The sequence below is a fragment of the Cydia pomonella genome, chromosome 12, assembly GCF_033807575.1.
Source record: "Cydia pomonella isolate Wapato2018A chromosome 12, ilCydPomo1, whole genome shotgun sequence".
Lineage (NCBI taxonomy): Eukaryota > Metazoa > Arthropoda > Insecta > Lepidoptera > Tortricidae > Cydia > Cydia pomonella.
This window is the reverse complement of record NC_084714.1, coordinates 22,123,921-22,141,494: the sequence shown is the minus strand read 5'-3', so window position 1 is coordinate 22,141,494 and position 17,574 is coordinate 22,123,921. Positions and strand designations below refer to the sequence as shown.

Sequence of the window (17,574 nt, the reverse complement as noted above, 5' to 3'; positions counted from 1 at the left end):
TAAACGGATTGTAAAGTTACCAACGTACCTAGGTGTAGATGAAATAGTTCCGGGAAAGTACTTATTTTCAAGGTTAAAATACATGTAAGGCAATGGCAATACAATTTGGTGGATTATGTAGAAGGCACACGTCCTTATGGCGAATTAAGGGCAATATCCCACGAATCCTAAAAACTCCTTAAAATCATAAACTATATTACTATACTTAACGCAAAGCAGAGAGGGAAATATAGACAATCTCTAAATACCTACCTCCTTATTCATAAAAAACTTTTATGAACTTTTACGAGTGTGAATTAGTTAAATTATGTTTTATCCCTTTCTGGCAAATACAAAACTCAAAATGACAGATAAAAACAAACGATTCATAGCTAATTCAGGCTAGTAATGCATTTATGAATAACGCCACTAATCTCTAAGTGTCTTGTGATGTAGACGGCATCTCTTTAGAGAGGTACAGTCTCATATTGTTGTGTTTTCCTCAACGCTTGGCCGCTCTATGTAGTGGTTAAATTGATTTTACTATGGAAAAATCACTTTATATGGACATTACCAGTTTTTACTATATCCCTGTCTCTGCAAAATGGCCAAATGTTTAGAGGTGATACTGGCCATTTTATTCTCAAACAATTTTATGTTTTTTTTTCCTAATCAATAATAAATCAAATTCTGATAAAACTGGACTCAAATATACCTTTGAATATTCCAGTAAATATTCCTTAGTAGGAAACCAATTTTAATACTAGTAGATAATATTGCTCAAACTTACAAAACATAATCGACAGCGGAATATTAATTCAATTACTTACAACTAAACTTGACAAAATACGTTAAGATTTATATAAACAGGTCAAGCTGAAGTGACAATAAATATTAATAAGATAAACGTCCTAGTGCTTGAAATTCTAATACCCAATAGGGGACTGTGGAGGTTGGAAACCTTCACAGTATTCTTGAAGATAACTTGTAACAGTTATAGATTTGTGTTCAGAACTATCGCCCAGCCAGATGAAAAAAGATCTGCAGACGGGGATTCAGAAGGTGGCAACCATCAAGAGAGGTCGATATTTGTAATCTTGCTGATTGAAGGAATAATATATAATATCAGAAATGTACGTCTGCGTTTATATTCTCCGCCATAGTTAGACCACATTCTTTTTTACAGGACACCCTACCGTGGTCTCAATGAACCCCTCGCAGGCCGCGGCCCCGGGCGCCGCACGCGCGGCGGCCCGCGCCGGGCTGTAGCCTCGTGCGTGACTTGTCTTTGGCGGTGAAAGGGTTAAAAATGACTTAATGGTGACCTGCGCGGGTACTGTGATGGACATTTATCTCAATGTTTTATTTAGGTTCAGAACTTAGTTCTATAAGATAAAAAGTTTTTGTAAACCCAAACCCTGTTAAAGCGGTTTTTAGTCACGGCTAAATTTAGCCAACTGCATAAAAAACTGAGTAAACAGCCTTTACACGTGTATATTTTCGAATAAGTAGCTAGAGTTCGTTTTTTTGCATTAGAAAAAAGGTCCACAATCTTGATGTTTTTTTCTTAGAAATTATTGCAAAACGCCTTTTTTTTAATGAGAAATGCTTATGAAATCAAAAGAATGTAAATAATCGTATATAATTTATAATTGTTACATATGTACTGCAGGCATTATGTAGAGTTTCGACGTATGCAAAGGTTACGACCTAATTGAAGGACTTGAATAATAATAATTTATGCATTTGTTACATGTCATCTAAATGTCAGTACACGTAGATGACTACTATATAAACCCTGTATATCTTGAATGAAGCAGTTAGTATTGAACCGAGCTCCTGAGTATCAATTACTACCCCTAACGCCTCGCATTTCAGATATTTGCCGTGTACTCACGTGACTTATTTTTCAGAGAGGAGGAGATCAATATACGCATCCAAAACGCCCTGCGATGCAGCGCAGCCCTCCATAAGGTGTAGGCGTCCAACCTTCTCAGTAGAAATACTAAGTTACGGATATATAAAACTATAATAAGACCAATCCTTATGTACGGCTGCGAGGCTTGGACACTAACACTGAAAGAAGAGAGTCAGCTCCTGGTAGAAAGGTGTTACGGAAGATCCTGGGACCTATCAAGAGATGACGGCACCTGGAGGATCCGTAAGAATGCCGAAATCGAGGAGTTAGTGGCCGAACCCAATATCATCGGCGAAACGAAATGCCACAGACTTCGCTGGTTCGGCCATTTACTGGGGATGGGTGAGGATCGGGGTGTTAAGAGAGCTTCTTTGGGACGAGCGACTGGTCGCCGTCCGACGGGTCGGGCCCGATACCGCGGGAGCGACAGTGTACAGGCGGATCTGTGCCAACTCAAAGCCGATAACTGGCAGGAAATGGCACAGGATCGGGACAGGTGGCGTTCTCTCGTTTTGGAGGCCAAGACCCTCTTTGGTGATGCAATGATCTGGGCCACAATAGTTAGTTTATTTTTCAAAGGCGTTTTTGAATAAAAAGGCACGTCAAGATCACTTACCTTCTTTCTAATGCAAAACAAACTGTAGCTGAATTGAACTCTGTTTAAATGTCGCTTCAATTTTTACTTTAACCTCCCTAAACCATCGGTATCATATCAATTGCTCAGTAATATTTCGTCATTAGCTGTTTCAAGTCACAGACTTTTTAACAGTTCTACGTTTTTTTTTTTTCTATGCAAGTCGGTAGTACTATTCACCTACTTGTAGTTTGGTATGTTTAGTTTTTAATTCATATTGTCACAGCATATTGAAAATGTTCAAATTATAATATTTTGATGTGAATATTTTCGAAATCATAACATTGGTAAAACAAAGTTTTTAAATGTCAGTCTGTTTTCTCCAAACCTTACGTAGTGAAATTGAACATTTCTATGTCACATTTTGTCCCTTTTGTGCAAAAAGCTCATTGAAATATGAATATGTCAAATTATCTGTACAGTTATTATTATTACATAAGATTGGTATTTTTTTTAACCAAAGGGACGCTGGATGGATCATCATTATTGTTAAGTATACATTTCAGGGCATTTTTTGAAATATATTTATATTTTATTCTTATATCGCCCATGTCTCGATCCGCTTTTAACTCTTTCGATACCTACTATTTTGTCAAAGAAAAACCGATTCGCTTATAAAAGAGTGTCCTTTTATCCTGACTCACATAAAATGAGGTAAATTGCGCAAAACTGAACGCAGATGGCGTTGCAGTGTAATGATTCCAAATGACAGGTGAGTTTCTAAATTCCACTTTACAAATTTAAAACAATTTCTTCGAGAATCAAATTTATTAACGAGAACCCTGCTCATCATATTTTTTTGGCTGTATTTTTAATGTTGTTTCCGTTTGAATATGTTTATTAAGTGAATTAATAAATGGGAAGATAGCAGATGGGTAAGTAAGGAAGATAAACCACAATCTGAACCTGTCACTTGGAACCTGTCACCACAACGCCCTTACGTTGATCTATGGACAGTTTTAGTCCAGTGAGGATCGTTTATAGCAAACGCCAAAAGAAACTTAACCCCTTGAGTCCCAGCCAAATACTTACAATGTAAAAAAAACCTCTATAGTTCGTTCGCTTTATGAATGCAGTCAAATCATCATTGTCCGCCGGCCTAGCGATGCTCGTAACCAATCAAATCATTCCTAATTAGAAAATATGCCTTCAACTGGTTACTGTAAACTTGACTTTCTGATTAAGAACGTTTGATTGGTTACTAGCGTGGCTACGCCAGCGGAAAATTATGATTTTACTGCATTTTTAACGCGAACCAGCTATAAGTTCCTTTTCATTTTCCATACATTTTGTTTAAAAACGCGCGTGCGATACGCGTCTACTATGTAACTTAGACTCTACTCCGCGAGTTTAAAATAATGTATAAAAATGATCACATAAGTTTTTGTTCGCAACCCGATACAAGTTACTTTTCGATTGACGTCAATTAATTATTGTGTATCTTGTCTACCACAGAATTACCCGAACATAGCCCCGCAATTCGAGCACCGTCGGTTCTTGAGAGCGAGACAGCACAATATCCCGAGGGGGAAGAAGAAGATAGCGCACAGGATGCCGAGGCACGTGAAGTCGTCCTCCAGGATGCCCACGCGGCAAGCCGGGCATGCGTTCACGGCGATTATCTGGAAAATATAATATTACTCATTAAAACCAAGTTTTAGGAACATGTTACATTAGCGGAAGGCTCATTTATTGTATTAGATGTGTAATGTTAAGATAAAAATCCTGCCCCCTAGTCTAACAGCTCAAGAAATTAGTGAGGTTGGTGTCAAGTTTTATGGATTGTCAAATGTCGACTTTTGAGGACCAGAGTGACCCGCTATTCTCATCATAACATTTTGTACATAATTTTTTTTTTGTTTTGATTTGTCTGTTTTATGTTAACCTGTCACAGAAATGAAATAACGTAAGTAGGTACGCGCCTTTAACCTTTTCGACGCCTAGTCAAACACAAAAGCTGTCACTCGGACGCCACGTCACCGAAGTGTCTAAACTGAAATTGAACTTTATGCATATGCACGTAGGTGTATGTTAATCTGTGGTTTGTGACGGATTGATTTATCGTTGACGTTAAACCTGCGGTTAAGATATGCGGATAAGAAGGCATCTGGCACATTAATGCATAAACTACTCAAGCAGTAAAGTGATCAACCTTCAAGCCGGAGGTTAGGGGTTCAAATGCCGGCGGGTACCAATAAGTTTCTCGGAACTTACAAACTATTATTTGACATTTACCAATTGCACATTGCTCAGTGAAGGAACACATCATAAGTAAGTACCTGGACGTAAACTAGAGTAATTCCAATAGTCTAAAGTTAATTTCTGGAACTAGATTAGGTACCAAAAATAGTCCTTGAGAAATCTGTAAGATGCGGAGAAAGTTTCGTACCTGTGGCGGGATGATGACGGTGGTGGCGCCGTAGTTGGGCAAGTAGGTGGTGTTGGGCGGCGCGGCGCCGTACGGCGTGTAGCCGGGCGGCGGCGGCGGCGGCGGCGGGTACGGCGCGCCGCCCGCCTGCGGCTGCGGGTACGGCGCGCCGCCCGCCTGCGGCTGCGGGTACGGCGCGCCGCCCGCCTGCGGCTGCGGCTGCGGGGGCGCGCCTGCAATGATCAGCAATCGTATTAGCAGCGATCCGTCGTCGTTCTTCAATATATGGCATTTAATTGAGTTTATGATTTTGTATATCTATAGTGGTGTGACCACTTAAAAAATACTAATCAAAATAATTGATAAAAATAATTTGATTTGATCCCAAACTTTTGAATGGTAGATAGATAGATAGATAGAATACTCTTTATTGGCACACCTCAGTAAACAGATACAAGGAAAGAAACAATTCATTAAATGTAGAGCCAGACAACAGGGGGTCTTAACGCTAAAGAGCGATCTCTTCCAGACAACCTTTGGGGAGCGGAAATAGAGAAGTTAGTCGAAAAAGTAGATGTTGCTAAAACGTTATGAAGCCTACATTCACACACACAATTACAGTGAATAAACATACACTTATAAGGAATACAAATTAACATACATATAGATATGGTATGAGTTTTTGTATGAGATTATAAAAGCTACAAAGATATAGCAGATGTGTTTGCCAGATTAATCTGACAGATGTCAGATACATCTTATATTCCCGTCATTCATCGGCAGATTTGCCCGCCAGACAGATCTGACAGAGACATACAGATGTATATTGTAGATATACTCCTCAGTAATGATTTGGTAAATTAGAAAATGAGAATTACTGTCTCCTCTTAAATGCTAAATATATAAAGATAGCTTCTTAACGGAATAAAATATTTCAAAAAACATTACAAAAACAAACGTTTTTACAAATTGTACATACAATAATTTGATTAAGAACATTTTAAATGTGAGGTCCTTATAAGTATCACAATATTGTTAATTGTTAAATCAACAAGCAATTAGAATTCAACCTCATAAGCAGTATTGATAAGGTTGATTTCTAATTGTATTGTAATGTCACTTAAGTTAACTTCTTATTGACATTAATGCTTATTACATATGCCCTTGGACCGACACGGCACGCCGAATCTTCCCAGTTTCACGGAATATCAAAACATTATTACCAAACATACTGAAAGATTTTATTTTTACACTTTTACTCAAAACTAAACCAAAAGTTGTGATTTATTATGAAGTCCTTCATTAAATTAATATTTATTGGTAATAGTACAATTACATTTTGTGAAGTGGAATCTGGCAAAATATGAAATGTAGTAATAATGTATTAGAGTCGCGGCAGACTTCAGCCAGTCGGTGGGAATCATACATATGTTACTATATACTTTTATATGATTTTGTATTATAACTTACTAAAGAAATGTAGAAAGTAATAATGTAAAGAAATATATTATCTAAATTATCTTAGTCAGCAATGGCATTTACTTGATCGAATTTCTCTAATGAATTAAGCATCTTAATTATAAACTGAATCAAATCAATATTAATTGCTCAAGTCATTGACTGGAGCAAAGTCTAACAGGTAAATGCAATTTGCATAAATTAAATATTTAACATTAGGTACTTTGTGCAAAAACCTTATTTGTTGTTGTGACAATAATATCTTGCACAACAAAGTGTGTAAAAATATCTGGCACAATACTATTAGTACAGACATAAGAAAATAATCATTATGAATGATATTATTATACGAGACTGTACAGGTATAGATACAAATATATATATGAACTTGTACATTCTGGTATTGTCTCAGGGTTTCTGCTAAGTACTAACATATCAATATTTTCAATTGTCACATCAATCACAACCTGGCATAACTAATATATCTCACAACAAATGACTCATAGAGATAAAGACAACATGTGATAGAACATGGTTGATAAAAATAAATACTGAAATATAATTGTTAAAGATAGCTGTGATGTGGATTTGCAATTTCAAATAGTGAGTCATGATCATTATTAAAGAATCTATCGCATAAATAATCATTAAGAAAACAGCTGCTATTATTTAATAGTGTTCATCAGAAGTTCCGTATCCCCTGGCCCCTGTTTTACGGTGACAATTCACCATATATTGCTGCTCTAACAAATAAACATTAATACTAGGTACAGTCATTACTCATTTCATGGACCGGGAACTGTACAGATAATTGACAGTGTCAGCATGGTAAAATAGGCACTTGTTATATTCTCAGAGCAAATGCATGATAATAAATAAAGAGAGAAAAAAAAAATATTAGGGGACATCTTACAAAGATTGACCTAGCCCCAGACTGAGCAGAGCTTGTTCTATGGGTACTAGGCAACAGTATATACATAATTATATAGATAAATACATACTTCTATACATTGGAAACACCAATGACTTAGGAATAAATATGTGTTCATCTAACAAATAAATGTCCTTACCGGGATTCGAACCCAGGACCATCAGCTTTATAAGTAGGGTCACTACCCAGTAGGCCAGACCGGTTGTCAAATACTATAAAGATATCCAAATTGCTATAGTTGTTCCAATAATATATAAAGAGTTCCTTTGATTTCTTCAGCATACCATATCAATTCATAGCGGGACCAACTTTTAAATTGGCCCAGGCATCCTGAAGATACATAAATAAAGACACAGACATTTTTGAGAAAAATTTTTTTTTTAAATTAATTAAAAAGTGAATCATAACTAGATAAAAAAGGATTGATATTCCTTCAATAACTGGTTATACCAATAATTAGTTTTGTGGTTTAAGAATATTACATTTCATATTATTTCATATTCATGTTACATGGAAACACTAATTAGAATACTAATAACACAGATTCATTTTAAATGAACAATTCATGATTCAGTGGTTTGCTGATTTAATTGTCCACTTGTATATCATGATACATAACAATTCATGATATTTATGATCATCTACTTAGTAAATTTTTCATATTTTACAAAAAAAATGATAATGACAAGGGTCTGTTATTAATATTTTCCTTATTCAGTAAGGAAACAAAACCACACCACACAGTTAATTGACACCGGTTTCGATAAGAGCGCCCAACACGCTGACAAATACATCGATAAACTAATTGTGTACTCATACCTACAAACATTTCCGACAATCTATTTGCAATCCGATAATTAATGTTTTTGCTAAGAATTTTACTATATAAAGGCAACAAAGAGGTAAAAAACAATTAGGCTACGTATAAATAAACCTAATTTCCCCATCATTGCGCAGTTTGGAGATACATAAACGCTTATCTCATATGAATCACTAATCGAAAAATTATAGGGCTTCATAAACTTTACGCTTACCTGGCACCGTGGCAGAATACGGTGGTGGCTGGTCAGTCACAGTAACTGTCGGCTTTTCCATTATCTCTTTTGCTAAGAAACTAAAACACTTGCACGTAAAGTTTTGTAATAACTTTCTTTGTAGAACTCTACAAGAAGCAAGACTCGCTCGCACACTTGCAGACAATCAGCTGTCAAGTGGCTGTCAAACAGCAACAAACAACAAAATAAGTTATCAAGTGTGTTGCCAGTTAAAAATGGATTATTTGACTACTCCGATCATAGATGATAGGATCCTATAGACGGCTATACGCGTGCGCCCATGAGGGACTGAACATACGCAATGCGACAAAATTAAAAACACTTTAATATTCTTGACAACATACCAAAAATAAGCTATGGAATTTCAGCGGGTTATTTATCGCCCACTATAGACTATACAAAATTTTGCCGTGAGGAATAAAAAAAGAATAGACTGTGACAACGGCCAACAATAACAATAACGCCACTTTTATGCCACTTTAACTTCATTTGTCGACGACCGGTTTGGCCTAGTGGGTAGTGACGTTGCCTACGAAGCTGATGGTCCCGGGTTCAAATCCTGGTAAGGGCATTTATTTGTGTGATGAGCATGGATATTTGTTCCTGAGTCATGGGTGTTTTCTATGTATTTAAGTATTTATAAATATTTATATATTATATATATCGTTTTCTAAGTACCCTCAACACAAGCCTTATTGAGCTTACTGTGGGACTTAGTCAATTTGTGTAATAATGTCCTATAATATTTATTTATTTATTTATTTATTTGTAACTGAAAATTGTTTAGATTTTTAGTCGATAATCGATTTGATTTTTTTTATTTTTAATATTGCTTTTTATTATATTTTTTTTATTAAAATAATAATTACTGAGGTCCGGGCACACCAGCTGCATGTGCGTAGAAGTGCACGTGAGCATACGTTATTCGTATTCGTATTCGTATTCGCGGGCTGGGTTTCCGCAACTCGACGTCGCAATTCGCGCCTATTTTGCGTGATGGTGGGTTGACGGCACTACTCCTGCCAACCCAACTCTACCAGGAAGCCTAGCAGACCCTTGATGTTGCCGACGACTTCTGGGAGAGACCCCGGGGAACCGAGGTATTGTGCCCGGTATTCTGCCACCCCTGGGCATTCAAGAATGACGTGGGCGGCTGTCTCCTCCTCCTCCATGCACGCTCTGCAGAGGGGGCTATCTGTAACACGTAGGGTTAATAGGTGTTTGTTTAGTGGGGCGTGGCCGGTTATGGCCCCAGTCAAAAGCCGGAGCTGTGGCCTCTTCAGCTGTCTCAGCCTCCTCGACAAACCGGGGTCGATTGTCGGGAGGGCCTCCTTCGCCTGCCTGCACGTGCCTAGGTTAGACCAGTACTGTTGGTGTTTTACCTTGGTGTTGCATCTCAGCATGTTCCGGAGCCAGGCATAAGGCAGAGGTATGATTGGCTCCGGTCCTGCCACCCTCAGTTCCGAGCCACCTCTCGCCAATATGTCGGCTGCATCGTTCCCTCGCGAGTTGCTGTGTCCCTTAATCCACTGCAGAGTTACGCTGGTGGTGGTGCTTACCTCTGACAGAGCCTTGTGGCATTCGTAGATTAGCCCTGAGGTCAAAGTATAACTTTGCAGAGCTTGCAGTACTGACCGACTGTCAGAGAGTATGCGGATGGGGTAGTCCTCTACTTTCCTTGAGACGATTGCGTGTGCTACCATTATGATGCCCATACATTCCGCCTGGAAGACTGTGTTGTGGGCGCCTAGTGGTGTTGAGATATGTATGTTTCTCATATGATATGTTTGTTGTCTTTGATCCATCCGTGAAGATTCTCAGCAGTTAAAATGTTTAAGCCGCGCACGCACACGTTACGCAAGCGGTGTACCGCCTCTCTATCATAAGGATCTGTATACAACGTGCACGTGCACGCCTACTGCACGCCTACGCACACGCACCCGGTGTGCACAGGCCTTAATTCGAATTGCCAATTTTGTTAAAAGCAAAAAGGTTTGCCAATGTGACGAGATGTGACAAGGAGGGGGAGGGGTAAAAAATCATGAAATTCGTGTGACGTAATTTATGGATGACCCCTTATAAACTTTTAAAATATAATTTGGCTAGGCCTCTTTTCAAACTTAGACTGCATCAGTTGCTGCTGCGAGCTGTTTTTGTCTTACTCTAAAGAGGAGACGCATTCCATAAAGAATTTAATCCTCCGGTTGCACAAAGTATCATATTAAGGGTGAGAAGGTATGTGAGAGTCAGAATGGCAGGTCTACCTAAATAAAATTAAATGAAAATCATACCATATTTTTGTAACTAATTTGTACTATTTAGTACCTCCGTTAAAAAAAATTGTACCTCACGGTACACAAAGTTATCATCAAAAAACAGTACACCCGCCATCCTGACAGTCAGAATGGCGGGTGTACTTTATAACGCTATGTTCCCGTGGTAATTGATAAATTTATGGACATATTCTGACTGTCAGGATGGCGGGTGTACTGTTTTTTGGTGATAACTTTAAGTACCTACCGTGAGATACAATTTTTTTTTAAAGGAGGTACTAAATAGTACAAATTAGGTACAAAAATATGCTATGGTTTTCATTTAATTTTATTTAGGTACACCCGCCATTCTGACTCTCACGATGGTATTCATTTAGGTAAAACTCTAAAATCGCACTTTTGAGATTTTTCATGGAATAATTCCTTACCAGATGCGCTATTCCGTGAAGTAAAAATCTTGAGTCGCGCTACTCCAATGGTAAGGTTAGGTTAGGTTAAAAGAGCCATATCTAATATTGGCCGTGCCTATTAGCCGGCAACATTTTATCGTGTTAATAGGAATATAAATAGGAAATTAGTAAAAACTTAATATAAATAAAACACACGGCTAACTTTTGAACTTTCAATATATTCATTATAATTCACAAAACAATAACTATTAACGACATTAACTAAGTTACAACTAACCTAATTGTTCACTATTATTATTTACAAATTCATCTTTTAAGTTTGTCTGGGGCTAATTTTCCATATGTCAATATGTCATTCTGTAAAAGTGATGACATTCCCTGACAAGATTTTATTTGCCTTTGCCATGTTGCGGATTTTTAGTGGTACAAACAGCAGCACTCTTAACTATCCAACGGTGGACCTTATGCCTTTTGTAACAAGGTCTACTGATGGACCTAACAGTGTGGGCATTGGTACTAATTATATTACCTACTGGGTTGGACTCTTTGACTCTCTTTGACAACACACGTTGAATGTCATCGAATTTCAACTTCTCCAACTCAACGATGCATGAAAAAATATTTTGAATTCATTAAAACAATATCATCAAAAGGATGAAGGATTGTGTAGCATAACCAATGTTTTGAAATTAGTCGTTCATGACATAAGCGATCCTGACAATATTATTTGACTGTACTATACATGACGAATGCATACAAGGTGTAACAAAAATAGTAGGGATCCGTTTAAGGGTATATTTTGTATCGTGCTCTGATCAGGAAAAAGAAGAAGATAAATTTTTGAAGCAATTTTTTTGGTATGGAGCGACTTGTCAAATTCGGTCAACCCTTCAAACCGATGTCAAACATTTTTCGGGTCAAAAAAATACTTCTACTTTTTCCTATGCCCTTAAACGGATCCCCACTATTTTGGCTATACCTTGTATTATCTCAAAGCTAAATAATTCTTGTCAGGAACATTTCATCACTTTGATAGAACAGGGAAATCGGACCCGAATAAACAATAGTATCTATTACTGGCAACTAAAATTACAACAGTGTTAATAGACGCATTACGAAAACTTTTGACTGAAACACAGTCAGTCCAAGCTAACTCTTCACAGACTTTCAGTAACAAAGTGTGGAATGTCTCAAACGTCAAATTGCTATGAAAAAATCACGTTTATAACGGTACAGTCGACGTCAAAGATATGTTTACACTTGCACCTTACTTCTTTGTAATAATACGAAAACTGTGAACATATGTTTGTCGTCGACCTTATCCTCCACACTTTTATCATGTCAAAGCCGGTGCAGAGTTACCTTAGACGGACTCTTAAATCGAGCGCTTCTTGTATAGTCTTCTTATTTTTCACTTAGTTTGGGTAAGGTGACCGCTGTCATTTCAATTAATTTGCGTATGAGGCTATAAATAAATTATATGGAGGTGACAGCTGTCATCGTATCCGAGCTATGTGAAAAATACTATAATTATCTTGTAACTTTATGAAATAGGGTCTAGCGATACACAAATGTGAGCAAATATATCGCGAATGGTGCCAACCTGAATACTAATGCCACTCTGTTTTAAACTAATCGAAAAAAGCCTGCATACAGTCACGGTAAGCCAAAATATACAAAATAATATTTAACTTAACAAAAATAGGAAATAAAATTAATGTCATATTATTTACAGACAAACACGGTGTATCCCCATGTATCCCCGCACCACGTGACCGCCAATACGCCACATGACCTATACATGAGGCGAGGACAGATAGGAATACACCACAAAAACAGATATTATTCAATTTATAACCGCATCTTCAGAACAACACTCCTTATAGGCTACCAAACGATACGATACTAGAGACAGAAAAAATGTAATAATTGGTAATTATAACATCAATTGAACTTAAGTAGATATTGTTAACGATTGAAACCATTAGTAAATTGTGAAATCGTAACATTTTGTTCCGTTATTTAAACTATATTTAGAAAAATAAGTGTGTACCGCGAAGGAATTCGATTTATGTAACATTTAGTAGCTTCTCACACTGACAATCATATGAGATCCCTAGCGGTTTCATACAGGGAACAATTTAATCACCAGCCATACTCAGCCAAGTGACTTTATAGGTCATACTGAATAACTTTTATTTATGATCAACGTCACTCAATAATAATTATTACATACTAATAGTTTATTTATCACATTAACATATTTAATAATGTGCAGTATTCACCACAATTGTCATAGACAATTCATAAGTAATAGAAAACTTCACAAATATTATTCGGCCGCATCGCATGCGATCATCTTATCTGTGTAATATAGGAAAATCAATTTGTATTTGAACCTACTTGGAATATACGGTGTAAGAAACGGTAAAACAGTTGAATGGGTTTGCGAATGTCACAACATTGTTATGGGCGAGGGCCAATTTAAAATCAAATACATACACCATATAGGTTTAATAAAGGCCTGTGTACACCAGCTGCTTGTGCGTAGACGTGTACGTGCACGTGCACGATGTAATATATGCGTCCTTATGGGGTGACGTGTGCGTGCACGTCTACGCACACGCGGCCGGTGAACACAGGCCTTAAACTTCTACACGTGACTCATTGGATGCTAATATTTATATTTTTAACATAGGATAAATTCTGTTTTTATATACCAGATACCAAAATGACAGTTCAGCTGTCTCAATTTGTCCGACAAATCTGCCTGTGTATGTGGTAAAAAACTGACACAAAAACAGTTCTGCTTTTCCAATCATCTGAATGGTTAGTAAATTGGTTCATTCTGACTATCTTTTAGTGGCGTTTCGTAATCGTTTGTCTTTATTTGTTATTTTGACAAATGTGTTTGTTAGAAAGGGACAAAATTTAACAAAGGTTTGCTACGTTATATTAGTATCTGGAATTTAGAAACAGTGTTTAGTTACACAATAAATAGTCATGACGTCTACGTAATATAATGTCACATTTTAGTAATAACTACTTTGTTCAGACATCGACTAAATACATTGTTAATTTAAGATAGTTCTTAATGACAACCTCTGATCTTTCGTTTTATAAAAATACCTATTATGTTGGTTTTTAAATAGAAGGAACTATTCCACTGCTAAATAAAAAAAACCGGGCTTTTTTTTATTTATATACTTTATGTTATTTTGCGATTGAATTCGGAATACTGAGTGAAGACGATACAATATTGGTTATTTTCTGAAGGGAATATGAAAGAGTAAATGAAACCGAAACACAGATGCCTGTTGCATTAAAAACAATAATCGATGACTGACATTTACACATAACTTGTGCGCTTTAGTTTATTATGCTTTGTATTATGTATTGTTTGCTGGCCATCTTTGATCTGTTCTATTTTTAAACTAAAATATGACATTCTGGTATTTTGACAAAAGTCGGAAGCTAAATACTAATAATCATAGATTAATATACAGATGTGAACCGGTTAAATAGTATAATATAGCATTTTGAAACGAGTCATTACTGGTTTTAATCAAACCGTAGTCCAGCAGTCAGGCCGGCAGCGCGAGGCCGGCGGGCTATCGCGAAAAACGAGAATCGAAATTTCGTCTGCCTTTCTATCACTCTTACGTATTCCAGAAATAGGAAGGTACATAAAGATTTTGATTTAGTTTTTCGTGGTACGGCTTCAGTTAAAATCGTACCGGGGCCCATCAACCGCTTTATTCATCATGGCGGTGGCAGTGCGGGCGGTTGTTCACAAACCGAACCAGGACTTACTCACGGGGGTAGGGTTAGTTGTCAGCCCCCACGGCTCTCCAGAACCGGCTGTTAACCGGCTAAGCGGTCACTACATTATACATAATGTCGGTATTAGTGCGGCCGGTTGTCTTAAAACACCGCACCAATCAGACTCTATTGTAAACCGGTTAGATCCGCACCGGGGCCCAGCGACCGCTCTATTTATCACGCCGGAAGTAATGTGGCTAACCATTTGTGAATGCCACCGCTCAGCGGCGTATATAAGCCAGTTTAAACCGATAGCGGGCTCACATTACCACTCCTCGGTACCGGATGTAAACCGGTTAGAACCGGACCGGGGCCCAGCAACCGCTCTGTTCGTCGCGGCGGTAGTAGTGCGGGCGGTTGTCGGCGAACACGGTGACGGCCGGGAACGGGTGCTGCTGGATAAACTTCAGCGTCGCACGGATCTGGCATGAAGAAATAAACACGTTATAAAAACGGGTGAAAAAACTTTACAAGATTGGAGTCATCTGTGGATTAGAATGATTAAATACTGTTTATAAGGAGTTTGTTACTTGATAAAAAGGTTTGAGTTGACTGCCGTTGGCGTCATCATTGCAAAGGAAACCAGTTAAAATTTGATATGAAAATATTAAAGGTGGTGTTGATATAACAAAACTTCTTGCCGTGTCAACGCTATTAATAAAGCCTGCGTTTCTCATATTTTAATAAGAAAGAAGATAAGGTACTTAGGTTACATTTTAAGTAGGAATTCTTTAGCTGTACACAGGTGTTATGATGTTGCATCGGGTGATGTTGAAGTTTGTACTCGCCTGATTCGCCCAAGTTCAATTAACGTATACGTGCTTGTGTAAATAAATACGTATTGAGATAAATTAAACTTAGTGAACTCACGTGATGCACAAAATGTGGAGGCTCCACAGCCGGCGTAGTGCTCAAGTGTTGGAGGATGAAGTCGTCGGACTGCTCGAGCCATAAGTCCACCCCGCGCAGTGGGTCGTAGTTGAAAGGCCCGATGCGGAGCATGCCCACTGCATTGTCATATATGTCTAACACCTGGAAAAAATATACACGAGTAAATAAAGTTCTTGAAAGTAGCACCTCTCGCTATTGATATAAATAAGCGAAAAGAAGAAGAACCAGAAGAACACAACACATCGGGAACCTTTAGGTAGCTGAGGAGAAGGACATTGATGTTCATATCGATGCTAGGGACAAGCGCCTAGGCGCCATGTTCACTTGGTAAAAGGATAAGATAACAAAAGAAATCTAGAACTAAAATATAAATGAGCACGGATAATCGGAAAACTGATGATGTTGCTGTTAATGAGCTGTTTTATATAGTGAAAGGGACAGTTCGATTCGTCATTTTTGTACCCTATCATCCTGCTTTTGTACCAATTTATAATAAAATGCAATATCAATTGGTCAATTTGGGGCATTTGAACAGTCATTTTAGTATGTTCAATATAAAAATCAATTGTGCGAAAAACTAGTTTCAACAGTTACCTGAGCAGAATGTGGACCTCCGGTGATGGTTCTAGCCCCTCGCAGCGGCAGCTCGGGTCCCTGAAAAATCAAAAACACAATCAAATTCAAAATATCTCTATTGATGCTTGAGAAAGTCATAAGTGTCGGCTAAAAGATCCATTGCCTCTAAGACAAATACTGGTTAGATAAAAGCTTTTCGGGATTGAGCGGTCATATATAATTTTTGTTTAACGATTCTCTGATATCTTGGCCAGGCCTGGTCCCCCGCGTAAGGAAAGGTGTTGAATTCACATCACCAAACTTGCAAGTAAGGTAGATTCCTCAAAGTTACAATTGCTTCGAATTTGACATCTCACCTTGTCGGGGAAGGTGGCAGGGAACAGGTCTCCCTGCCGGATGTCCACGCCGACGCCGGTGACCAGCGGGGCCGGGGCGCCGCCCCCGAGCGCCGTGTTCAGCTCGCAGCAGCAGGCGAGGGTTAAGTCGATCTCCACGGACAGACGGTGGAATGATACTGGAAAGTGATTGGCTGTACGTGAGTTTTTGGCCATTTATTTCAAAACATATCGTTAACAATACTAAACACAAAAAAAAAATCGGCCAAGTGCTAGTCGGACTCGCGCACGATCATCACGCACTCAAAATCACTTTTTTGTATGGGAGCCCCCTTAAATATTTATTTTATTCTGTTTTTAGTATTTTTGTTGTTATAGCGGCAACAGAAATACATAATCTGTAGACATTTCAACTGGCTAACTATCACGGTTCATGAGATACAGCCTGGTGACGGACGGACTGCGGAGTCTCAGTAATAGGGTCCCGTTTGACGCTTTGGGTACGGAACCCTAAAAATAAACAGATAGTCACCTAAATCTATGCTAACGTATAGTAAATGCAAGGCATCGTAGCGCAATTATTATGAACCTAATTTTGGATTACGAAGTCTGTTAGAAACTACTAGGTTACATTAAAAAAAAACTGAAATTTATCTGTAATAAATAAAACATAATTTTCATGGTTCATCTTGGCTCCTAAGACAGAGGTCCGTCAAATTGAGGTAACTTGTCGACCTACAGATTATTTTTTAATGATAATGGTAATTGAAATGAGTTTTTTCTGGCTAGTGATCTTCTACTTACCATACCTACCGTAGCTTGACAGAAATAAACAATATCTATTCTATACCTGCTACCACGTTTCTATAAATGTAAATTTTTCCATTCTAATGAAACGGCTAAGTGAACCATAAGGCAAAAACT

At 37.9% G+C, this 17,574-nt stretch overlaps 2 protein-coding genes across 8 annotated transcripts in view; both read right to left on the bottom strand.

The window, feature by feature from the left end:
- Positions 1 to 3,141: 3,141 nt before the first annotated feature.
- On the bottom strand, positions 3,142 to 8,532 carry LOC133523858 (membrane protein BRI3-like). 3 transcript variants are annotated; one of them, XM_061859608.1, is made up of 4 exons: positions 8,323 to 8,529; positions 5,086 to 5,132; positions 4,921 to 5,028; positions 3,142 to 4,153 (listed from the first exon to the last, which is right to left on the bottom strand). In XM_061859608.1, exons 1-4 carry the CDS (start codon positions 8,381 to 8,383, stop codon positions 3,989 to 3,991), a joined length of 381 nt encoding a protein of 126 aa, XP_061715592.1. In that variant the 5' UTR covers positions 8,384 to 8,529; the 3' UTR covers positions 3,142 to 3,988. The 3 variants fall into 3 exon arrangements, with proteins under 3 accessions (XP_061715592.1, XP_061715593.1, XP_061715591.1); XM_061859609.1 differs by having other exon boundaries at positions 4,921 to 5,046; positions 5,107 to 5,132; positions 8,323 to 8,522; XM_061859607.1 differs by having other exon boundaries at positions 4,921 to 5,132; positions 8,323 to 8,532.
- A 2,692-nt stretch (positions 8,533 to 11,224) lies between these two features.
- Positions 11,225 to 17,574, bottom strand: part of LOC133523862 (protein N-terminal asparagine amidohydrolase) — a 177,453-nt gene continuing 171,103 nt past the window's right edge. For all 5 annotated transcript variants that reach the window (XM_061859614.1, XM_061859616.1, XM_061859613.1 and 2 more), the window contains 4 exons: positions 16,672 to 16,829; positions 16,334 to 16,393; positions 15,719 to 15,880; positions 11,225 to 15,270 (listed from right to left, as the gene is read on the bottom strand). In XM_061859614.1, coding sequence (XP_061715598.1) covers positions 15,145 to 15,270; positions 15,719 to 15,880; positions 16,334 to 16,393; positions 16,672 to 16,829 — 506 coding nt within the window. In that variant the 3' untranslated portion in view covers positions 11,225 to 15,144. The remainder of the gene's footprint in view (positions 15,271 to 15,718; positions 15,881 to 16,333; positions 16,394 to 16,671; positions 16,830 to 17,574) is intronic.